The sequence below is a fragment of the Chrysochloris asiatica genome, unplaced genomic scaffold (genome assembly GCF_000296735.1).
Source record: "Chrysochloris asiatica unplaced genomic scaffold, ChrAsi1.0 scaffold00088, whole genome shotgun sequence".
NCBI lineage: Eukaryota > Metazoa > Chordata > Mammalia > Afrosoricida > Chrysochloridae > Chrysochloris > Chrysochloris asiatica.
The window spans coordinates 8,535,422-8,547,105 of record NW_006408606.1 but is presented as its reverse complement, the minus strand read 5'-3'; the positions used below and the strand labels follow the sequence as shown (position 1 = coordinate 8,547,105).

The window sequence follows — 11,684 nt, the reverse complement described above, 5'->3', positions numbered from 1 at the left end:
GCTGGCCCACCCAGTCTTCACCCGGGTTTACAGAAGTCTATTGAACGTTGTAGGGCTTAGCTCACCGCTTCATTGCTGTTTTTTCCTCACTTCCCCTTATCAGTGTCGAGCGTGTTCATAAGGTTTTAAGTAGCTCAACATTCAGAAGTATTTATTTTGCTTCTCCTTTCTGGTCTGTCTTTATGTAGAAGCTCCACTGAAACTCGTTCACCTTTGGTGCCGTGGTTATTGTTGTTAAGTGTTGTTAGTACCCCGACTGGTACTTAAAATATATGTTGCGTAGCTTCCAGAATCACAGCAGCATGCAAGCCATCACAGTACAACAAATTGACAGAGTTGGTGTTTTGCCCATTGAATCTGTCAATATTATAAATCAAGGTTTAAAATCTTTCTTCATTTCTTTGCACTTGGTAAATGCTGAGTATGTTATGCCCTTTGGGTTTTCTAACTCCAGGTCTTTGCACATTTCATTATAATATTTTACTATGTTTTCTGGGCTGCCCTACAAAATTTTCTGTTTAGCTTTTACTTCCTCATTTCTTCCATTGGTTTTAATTCCTCTACACCAAGAACAAGTAGCTCTGGTAGCATAGTGGTTACGAGTGAGGCTGCTAATCTCATGGTCATCACTTCGAAACTACCAGTGATTCTTCAGTAGCAAGATGAGACTTTCTGCTTCTGTGAAGATTTACAGCCTCAGAAACCCTATGCAGGGTCACTATGAGTCAGAACCAACTTCACAGCACACCACTACCACCACACTCCAGAACAAGTTTGAGGCTCTTCTGACATCCATTTTTGTCTTTTCTTTCTTTCCTGTCTTAATGACCTTTTGCTTTATTCCTGTATGATGCTTTTGATAGCATTCCACAACTCTTCTGGTTTTCAGTCAGTAGTATTTAATGTATAAAATCTGTCCTTGAGATGGTCTCCAAATTCATGTGGGATCTTGTCAAGGTCATATTTTGGCTCTCTTTACAGGGTCGCTATGGGTCGGAACCGACTCGATGGCACTTAACAACAACAACAACAACAAGACTTGTTTTAATTTTCCTCAGCTTAACTTTAACTTTCATATGAACAATTGATGGTCTGTTCCACAGTCTGCCCCTGGCCTTGTATTGGCTGATGATAATGAGTTTCTCTACTATGTTTTCCCTTAAGATGTCAGTTTTATTTCTGTGTATTCTATATGGGGAAGCCCATGTGTACAGTCACCTTTTTGGTTTTATTTTTAAAGTTATTTGCATTAACCTTGTATAATTTTATCACAAGATCTCCAGCATCATTTATTTTATTTTATTGTGAACTGAGTGATAGTTTACGTGGGAGAATATCAGCTTTACACCATGTTTCATTGCAATGATTACAGTCTCCTCCATGTGACATCATTCAACAGTATTTGCTTCCATTCCCTCTGTTTTTCTTTTTTTGGGGTGGTGGGGTGGAAGAGATATACACAAACACACTGTTGTTGTTGTTGTTAAGTGCCGTCGAGTCGATTCCGACCCATAGTGACCCTGTACAGGGTTTCCGAGGGTGTAAATCTTTACGGGAGTAGAAAGCCTCATCTTTCTCCCGCGGAGTGGCTGGTAGTTTCGAACCGCTGACCTCAAGGTTCAAAGCCTGATTCGTAACCACTATGCTACCAGAGCTCCTTACACAAACACACTAAGGAATATATAATAATTTAAACTACCAAAGGACACTTCTACAAGCCTTCCTCCTGGCCGCCAGCAGTCCCTCTCTTTCCATGAGTCTAGAGTCCTCATCTCTGCCTCCATCTCTGGTGTCTCCAGTATCATTTTTTATCTTCAAGGCCATATTTTCCAACTACTGATCCTTCTTCTTTGTTTCCAACCTTCTCATTCCAATAATTATTACTGCATCTTGCTCACATGTTTGATCAATTTCAAACTGAAAAAATTGGTAGAATTCTTAAATTTCACTATCCCGGGGTTTAGTAGTTGGTGAAAAAAATTGAATAATAATGGTATTAACTGGTCTTCTTTGTAGGCCTATGGGTATTATCCTATCACAAGCAGCATTGTATTTTCAGATCTTGAAATGTTCTTTTTACTATAAATGTCAAACCATTTATCTTGAATTTGTCATTCCCGGCATAGTAAAGTATATGATTGTCAGTTTCAAAATGACTAATACCAGTCCATTTCAATAATAATAATAGTTGGAGTCCCGGGGTAGCCATTTAGAATAAGCACTGGATTGCAAGGTCAGTTTGATAGTAATAATAGTAAGACTCTTTAATACACCACATTTAATTAAGGACAGAACAACTAGAAGGAAAATAAACAGATGAATTAAAAAACACAATCATCCGAGTTTACTTCTTAGACAAGTTGACCCAACAATAGCACGATATATATTATTTTCAGCACACATGGAACATTCTTTAGAATATATACCATTTGTTAGGCTACAAAACAATCCTCAATAAATTTTAAAAGATAAAAATACTTCAAAGCATCTTTTCAGATCACAATGTTATTATTAGAAATATATAATAGGAAGAAAAATGGGGAAAACATGAAAACTGAATAACACCCTTCTTAAAAATTGCTGGGTAATAGACAAAAATTTTTTAAATGAAGTGAAAAATAATACCTTATATCAAAAAGAATGAAAATATAGCATACCAAAACCTTTATCATATAACAAAATCAGTACTCAGAAGGCACATAGAAATAAACGCATCAAAAAAAGAACCAGAATCAACCCTTTAGCCCATCATCTCCAACAATTTTAAAAAGACCAGCAAAATAAGCCTATCAGAATAAAAGAAATCATAAAGATTAGGCAGAAATAAATGGAACACAAAACAATAGAAAAGCCCCAGAAGATTAGAAGTTGGTTCTTTAAAAGGATTACTCAAATCAGCAAACAACTGGGAAATTTATCAAGGGAAAAGGAGAAAATTAAATTACATGAATAGGAAATGGAATGTGTGGTATCACAGCAGAATCAACTAAAATCGAAAGGATAATAATACAATGAAGTGTGTACTCCAACAAAGTTGAAAAGCTAAAAGCTGTGGACAAATTTCTAGAAGCATATTTATCTACCTCAACTAACACAGAGTAAGTTAGAAAATTTAAACAGAACCATCACAAAAGAAATTGAGCAGGCCATTAAAAAACTCCCAACAAAAAATGCCATGGTCGAAACACCTACACCTGTTAATTCTTTCAAACACTGAGAATACAGGGTGGAATATTTAGGAATTGATTTTATGATACAAGTATAACCCTGCTACAAAAACAAAGACATCACTCAGTGTATTCCTCTTAATATTGTTGATGTAGCAATAACAACAAACTAAGTTACATTAAAACAATCATTAAATGGGAATGAAAACTGCACATCTCTGGGTGATAGAGTCAAGTTGTTGAGTACTTCTCAATCATGTTTGCACTATATAATGTCCAACACTTTATAATATCATACAATGGTAGTTTTTTTTTTTTTATCAATTTAGATGTAATATTTGCTAACTTGCACTTTGAATGATTTACACGTTCACAGTGTGTGCTTTGTGATTAAGTAAAAGAACATAGTCAAAGGTTCATTCAGCTTTCTCTCATATTTCATCTTGTGATTAACTTTGTGATTATTTTTTCACTTTTTTTTTTGATAATGTGACTTTAGCAACTTTTGGCCAGAAAGAGAATATTACCAAAGAAAAATATAAGGTTTAACAAGTATAAATGAGAAAACATGAAAATGGAATGCTAAAAGAAGTTGTACCACATTAAGCAGAATGTTAGCTGAGGCTGCTGACTAGTGTAGTACTTTTAGCATCTATTTGTATACCTTTTAGGATGTAATGATGATTGTTGTTATTGTTGTTAAGTGCCGTCGAGTCGGTTCAATGATTATTAGGGCAAGTTAAAAAAAAAAAACACTGTGAATATATGTAATGCTGAGACAAAATTCTTTCATTGGTTTTTTTCTCTGAAAATATTAAATTGACTGCAAACTACTTGATAGATTACCAGCAATCATTATGAAGCAACAGAAATTTGGTTTATAATCAAATTTTGAAAAATGCTATATTAAATGATTCTGAAACCTCTCATTTTCTGAAGTAATGATTTTTTGCTAGGAATGCACAAGCATATGCATACAAAGCAACAGATAGTCAAAGCCTTCCTCTAGAATTTCAAGTTCTGTCTTACTTAAAAAAAAATCTGGTTAAATTTTGATGTATGTTCTTGGTTATAAACTATTCTGTGGTCATCCTAGTTACTTTGAACTATCTTCATTCTTTTTTTAATGTTTGGACTTTTTTATTGAGAACATGGAAATCTATTAAGAGTCTAAATGCTTAGTCCTTTGTAATACTTCTCAGTAGGTCAAACACTAGGGAGTATATATTTTGATTGTCAAAATGATTAGGGTAGGAAACTGACATTTGTATTTATTACCTTTCAATGTTAGGGACAGTCCTCTACAATAAAAAATTATTCTGTGTCCCATGTGATTTTAATATCTTATTTGACTAAATTCAAACAAATTTAAATCAGTATTACTCAAATATGTGATACAAAGATACTTTTTAATAAGAACTTGGCCAAAAGACAAATACTTAATGTTCTTTTATAATTGAATGTTTTAAAATCTCATTTAAGGCATATTATAAATTTATATACATATCTTCATGAATTAACTAAATTATAAGATACTTATAAGATACACTTAAAAGCAATGAGTTTCTGAGAAAATGCACATTTTAAAAATATACTTCATAATTGCTTTTGATTTTTTTTTTCCTAGAAGGGAGACAGATTCAGTATGCAAAGATTTCACAGATTGTTAAAGAAACATTTAATCGTCTAATTTCTGATCATTCAGAATATCTGAAATGTAGCAATTCTTTGACTGCTTTTATAATTGAAAGAGGTAAGTCCAAATATTTGGGATGGCATAGTTTGTAGGAAAGTTAGTATCTTAATAATTTGAACTATACTAGTAGGAATATTTTACTTTAACATCTTTGACCCTGTTGACATGGTGTTGCATTGAAGTGACCTTTTCTAGTTGATGTCATTAAACAACAAACATTCTTAATGTGTTGTAAAGCTGAGATAAATTATACTGACCAAAGCCAGTAGACAACTTCAGAAAGGTAACAATACGTAAGACTTTGTTCCCCATGGGAACCACTACCATCCTGAAATATAATCATTATGATAAGCACTGAAAAGTGGGTTATAAAAATTAAGGTATTTTTCATTTTCAGGTAAGAAAATACTAAAATGTGGGAAATCAAAATACTGGGGTTTTTGAGGATATTAAATGGTGTAATAACTTGTATCCTTTACTTACTGTCTTGAATGTTTTGTGTTGATAATTAAGTGTTTGAATATTGGTTTATGTTCATTGCTGAATTCAGTGTTATAAATAATAGCAGTTTGGAATTTTGTTCCTGGTTTTTTAACTACTTATTTTTATGTATTAACTTTTTTTTAAAGCTTTTTATTGTGAATTGAGTGAAGGTTTACAGACAAGATTATCACTTTTACATTGAACAGATCGTATACTTTGTTTAATCTCAATGGTTGCATGGAGGGAACTCCATGCAACAACAGTTAGCTGCTCCCTTTGTGTGGTTCCTGTTTCCATTCCACCCACCTCACCATCCCTTCTCAACTTTGTTCTTTGGTAAACGTTGGTTGCCCTTTTGAGTTTGAACGATTGACCATTCCAAGGGGAGCATTCCTTACTAGTGTTGCTGTCTCCTTTATACACCTATCTACTGCTTAGTTGATACTTAGGCCACAAAACTGAGTTTTTTTTCCAGACCTGAAGGGTGCCCGAGGGCTATTGTCTAAAATTCATCCAGTCTCTTTCTGATAAGCAAACCCAGTGCAAAAACCATGTGGGAGCCATGTCTAACTTGCCCTGGCTTCACAAAAGGGAAAGAGAGTCAAACTCAAAGTCAGCCCAAGGCTGATTCCTATGAAGCAGATGTTAGACATGCCTCCACCCTACAACCTTCTTTAGCCTGTCCTAACACCAATCATCCATCCCAGACACTCTCTGCTTCACATCTAGGTTAAATAACCCATTGTGAACTCATAACAATACTCAAGATTATGGGGTTTATTTTGGAAGTGAACAGGGTATAATTCAGCATCAGAAAGCTTAGAATGTAGCAGTTCTCCAGTCAGGAACGCCTCTTGTCTGCCATATTGCATGCACACTTCACTCTTGTCTTCTGCCACTCAGCCGTGTAATCCATTGGCCTTTGCCCTGCTCAGGCAAGTGTTAAAAATTTATTTTAGCCAGTCTGTGTATGCCCAGAGGGCCCAATCTTCAAAACAGTCTCCTGCCCATATGCATTTAACTTTATACAATCCATGAGTCTAGAGCCCAAAGTTGCTCTGTGTCTCCATGCCACCACGTGTGCTGTCACCTCTGTCTTTACTGTTTTTCATAGTTCATTCATGTTCTTCCTTCTTGATGTTCTTGGGATCTTCTGTCTCTGTTTTTGAGATAGCTCCTTTTAAACCTAGCTGGAGGACAAAACTACCCTACTCCAGCCTCCTATATACCTTATTTGCATGGTGGGAATTAAGAAGACTTTGAATAGAAAAGCCATTTCAAATAAGTTCAAAGCATAATACCTGGACTTCTTATTACTAATTTTGAATTTTGTTCTACATTTTCTCCCACTCCATTTTATCTAGGACTTTCTAATGTGATTCCTTTCTGAAGTTTTGGTAGTGGTAGCCAGGCATCATCTACTTTTCTTTTCACAGCATCTTGGATACTGATGTTAACATGTTACGTTAGTCTGGTGAACTGATTCCAAGCATCTTCAATTCTCATCACTCATTTCTTCCACACATGGAAAGAACAATAGTTAGCTGCATCTTAGGTGGTTGCTTGTTAGCTTTTAAGATACCAGACACTACTCACCAGAATACGATATAGAATATTGTCTTCGTGGACTATGCCAATTGACCATGGTGTCCCTTGGGAGTATGGTGCTGAGCTCTCAGCCCCAGCAACTCATTGTCTTAGGATTTGTTTGATAATATCTAAGAAGTTTTCATTATTTTGTCCGATGTAAGCTCCACCACAATCAGATGTTTCTGCAGGAATTGTAAATATCCATGTACAAATAGATGCTTTCAAACCTTTATTTATGGGTTTATGGCCCCTCTTCCTCTCATACTGTGTTTCTGTCCATGTGTCTACCCACAGAACACTGTTATTCCAGGTTGTATGTGTAACACTATTTCCTCTCTACTCTTTAGCCCTTGCATACATCCCCATGTCTTCACCCGTCTTCATCATTTGTCTGGCAACCATCCTCTTGTACATTGCCCTCCCCATCACTAGAGTTTACATGTGCCTACCCTCTAGCCAGTGAATTACTCTCCCTTCCTTCTCGCCCCTGGTAACCATCAAAGAATGTTTATTTTAGTATGAAAATCTTTTCTTGAGTTCTTTACAATAGTGGTTTCATACAATATTAGTCCTTTTTTGGTTGACCAGTTTCAGTCAGCATAATGTCCTCGAGGTTCATCCATGTTGTGAGGTGTTCACAGATTCGTTGTTATTCTTCATCATTACATAGTATCCCATTGTGTATGTGTACCAAAGTTTATTTATCCATTCTTCAATGAATGGACATTTAGGCTGTCTCTTTTTGCTGTTGTAGATAGTACTGTGATGAACATTGTTGTGCATATATTTACTCATGTCCTGACTCATTTCTTGTGTCTATATACCAAATGGAGGAATTGCTGGGTCATACGGAATTTCTATTTCCAACTTTTCGAGGAAGTGCATTAGCATTATTCAGGGTGTTTGAACCATTTTATAGTCCCACCTGCAATGTTAGGAGGGTTCTAGTCTCTTCACACCATCTTGTTCTGTTTTTTGAACTTGCTATAAATGCTGGTATGAGTTTATATCTACTTGTTGTTTTGATTTGCAACTCTCTAATGGCTAAGGTTGGTGGTTCAAGCTCACCAGCTGCTCCTTGGAAACCCTATACAGGGTCGCTATGGGTCGGAATCGACTCGAGGGTGCTTAATAACAACTGTGGCTAATGTGTGATATCATAGAATAAGCACTCAATGATCTCAAGGCTAGTGCTTCAAACTCACCAGCTGCTCCTCAGAAACCCAATTTAGGGTCACTATGAGTTGGGACTGACTTGACGGCACTTAACAACAATGGCTAATGATTGTGACTATTTCTTTATGTTTGTTGGATCCCTGAATGTCTTCCTTGGTGAAATGTCCTGTGCACATTTTTTAATTGGTTTGTGTCTTAGGCTGGGTTTTCTGGAGAAGCAAAACCAGTGAAACATATGGTGCTGTGGGTTAATGCCCTGGACTTCAAGGTTGGTTTGAACCACAAGGTCATTGGCTCAAGTTCACCAGCTACTTCCTCAGAGACCCTATACAGGATTGATATGGGTCAGAACTACTCCACAGCACTTAATACCATATAAAGAGAAGTTTATTATCAAGGAAATTGCTTACAATTGTAGAGTTCCAGGTCCCCAGAGAAAGAGAGAAAAAGAGCTTCCCCCATGTCAGTTACATTGGGAGCAGAACACACCCCTAATGAAGTATCCCTTCAATTGATTGGATGCTCATAGTCATTCATTATAAAGTTAACTATGCCTGTAGTACATTTCATCACCATGGGAATACACATCGTTACTGCGAAACCATGGTAATCTTGGCCTAGTCAAGTTGACAGACCCTTGTTACAGCCCACCTTTGTCAACTTGACACCTATAAATTATATATGTAATCTCTAAAGAAAATTGTGAAGTTTTACTTGTGCCTAAAATGATATAACTAAAACGCATATAACTGAAAATGCACTGACCCCATTTATATCTTGTTTGTTCTTGTAAAAGTGCTGTTGATTCTGTTCCAACTCATAGTGACCCTATGTAGGGTGTCTGAGGAGTGAATTGTAAGTTTGAACCACTTAACCTTGTGATTCAAACTGACCTTGCAGTCCTGTGCATTATCCTGCAACACCACACCAGGACTCCTTTACATCTTATATGTCACAAATAAAGCAAAAATACTTGATGCACACATGCAAAACAAAAACATATATTCATTTAAGTGTCCATAGGGCACATTCTGCAAGCCAACTATTTCCCCCTTTTTGTTATACATCTTCTACAGTTCGTTTTGACAGTCACAATTAGGCATACTAATATTTACTCACAATTGAAATAATAAAATCCTGTCATTTCCCACTCCCTTTCACCAGACCCATCTGGAAAAGAGTAAAACTATTCAGTAGGGATTCTACTTTACCGCCCTCATTTTGAAACTAAGCACACCCATGTAAATTTATAAGTCACCACTTCATACCTTTATAGCCCCTCATTTTGATAGCCATTGCCTAAATTGCCTATCCTAATCAACCCAGTACAATGAGCTCTGACAGCATAGAAGTTACAAATCAGACTGCTAATCTCAAGGTCAGTGGTTCAAAGCTACTAGTGGTTCCGTGGGAGAAAGATGAGGCTTTCTGTTCCTGGAAAGATTTACAGCTTCAGAAACTCTATTCGTTCAGGGTAGTTACGAGTGAGAACCTACTCCATGGCACATAACTAACCAACCAATCAACCCAGTACACTCAGGAGACAAGCATCTTCCTTGATAGGAAGAATCTTCCATTCCAGTTGGAATTTTGAGCAACTGCATTCCTAAGCAAAAGTTCAGTTCATGAAAGAGTAGCAATTGATACTTGATCACAATAACAAACATCTTTATCTTCATCTGGTCAAGTTCTAGTCGCAGCTCAGCTGTAGCCATCAAAAGCTAGACCAAATGGTTACCAGCTGCAAGTTTGGGAGTTCACACACACCTCCCTGCACTTCAGACCAGCTGCCTCTTCACTGTCAGCTTTAGTCCCCATGGACTAGGTCAGTGCCATGGGCTCAGGAGTTCACCCAACTCCCTAAGCTTCAGACCAGTCAGCACTTTGTCTTCACTGTCTCATCTTGTGAGGAATGTTGTTGATACCCTGGATACTTCCCCCACCCCCCGCCACCCCTCCATCCCTCTTGATTATGAGATCATCAATGAGTTACCATGAGTGCTTACTGACAAACACTCAAGGAATCCAGTCTGTACTGTGCTCATTTTAGTGAGAGTGAGGCTTTTTTATTCGATTTTGTAAAATCGGACACCAAACCCAGAAGACACAGACAGATGACCGCACAGCTGTTTTTACAAAGCGTTTACCCCCATATCTTGAGAAAGTCCTCATTGACTGAGTACTATGGGATTAACAATCTTCTCCCGGAGGATGCTGCCTACTTTCTTTGATGGTAGTATTCTCCCCCAATTCATCCTGCTCGCATACCCCAGGGGGTGAATCAACAATCTATGTCTTGCCTAGCAATTTTCTGAAACCTATATTTCTGAGGATGGACCACCTTGAGAATTTATTTCGCACAATAAGTTCACAATAATGGGTGCTAATAGAACATGTCCAAACTCAATTCATATCTTCATTGCTGCATTTCCCCCAATTCCACTCAAAGGTTGACTGAGGTGATCACCAGAGAGCATAGGACTTGCTGGTAGGTACTCTTTAACTTTCAGTACTAGAAGGGGATTTTCTCTGGTGGGCACAGACTTTTCTGGCCTTGATGCCTCCAAGGCAAACAAGCTTTTTTTTTGAAACAGTGCATTTTGTTCTCTGCTTTCTTTCAGTCATTAATCTTCTGTTCTTCTAGCATTCTGGCTTGGTCTGCCTGTCTTTTCAAATGCAAATGAAAACTCTGAAGGTTCTGGTTAGGCCTCAGGATTCCACCTAAGGCCCCATACTGTACTGAGGCTTAAAGCAACAAGTCTTTCTTTCTGGGCAATTTCTAACCTCTCTTTTAGCAATACAATCAAGTATAGCTTGAAGGCAGGGCTGATAAACTCTTTGTAATCATAATTCCCAGTATCTTTTTCTGTCACACGTGAGTGAGTATCTATTTTACAAAAATATGCAAGAGAAACCAATATCCATAAGGCAGTCAAACACGTAAACCTTTTAAAACCACTCAAGTTAAATATTTTTTTCTACCCTGGACTAACCCCATTCATACACATTTGGCCTTGGGTCTCTGGCAGGGTGGACTCCAGGAGGCCCTGGCCCCTATCCGCCATCTAGTTCAACAAGCCTGACATCTGCTTTAGGCAACTCCAGAATCTGCTGCTCTCCCCTTCACTGAAGCACTTTATCCCCTACATTCCTTTCAGCCACTACAGGTGAAAAAATCCAAACGAACAAATCTAAAAATAAAAAGTTTCATTTCCAGTGCCACTTGGGAAAACAAAAACGCATGCTTCCATGAATCTGGAGCCATTGCAGTGAATACTGCTCCTAACGCCAACTACGAAAACCACATGGGGACCATGTCTGACTTCCTCTGCTTCACAAGGGGGAGAGAAAATCAAACTCAAAATTAGCCCATGGAAGATTCCTATAAAGTGGCATAAAGCAGATGTCAGGCTGGTTGAACTAGATGGCTGATAGGGGACCAGGCCTCTTGGAATCCACTCTGCCTGAGACCCAAGGCCAAAGTCAGACATGCCTCCACCCTATATCATTGTTGTTAAGTACCGTGGAGTCGGTTCCTACTCATAGTGACCCTGCACAGGGTTTCTGAGGCT

At 37.6% G+C, this 11,684-nt stretch overlaps 1 protein-coding gene across 2 annotated transcripts in view; it reads left to right on the top strand.

The window, feature by feature from the left end:
* Window positions 1-11,684, top strand: part of ADAD1 (adenosine deaminase domain containing 1 (testis-specific)) — a 142,635-nt gene that overhangs the window by 52,558 nt on the left and 78,393 nt on the right. For both annotated transcript variants that reach the window (XM_006866271.1, XM_006866270.1), the window contains exon 5: window positions 4,795-4,920. In XM_006866271.1, the coding sequence (XP_006866333.1) occupies window positions 4,795-4,920 (126 nt within the window). The remainder of the gene's footprint in view (window positions 1-4,794; window positions 4,921-11,684) is intronic.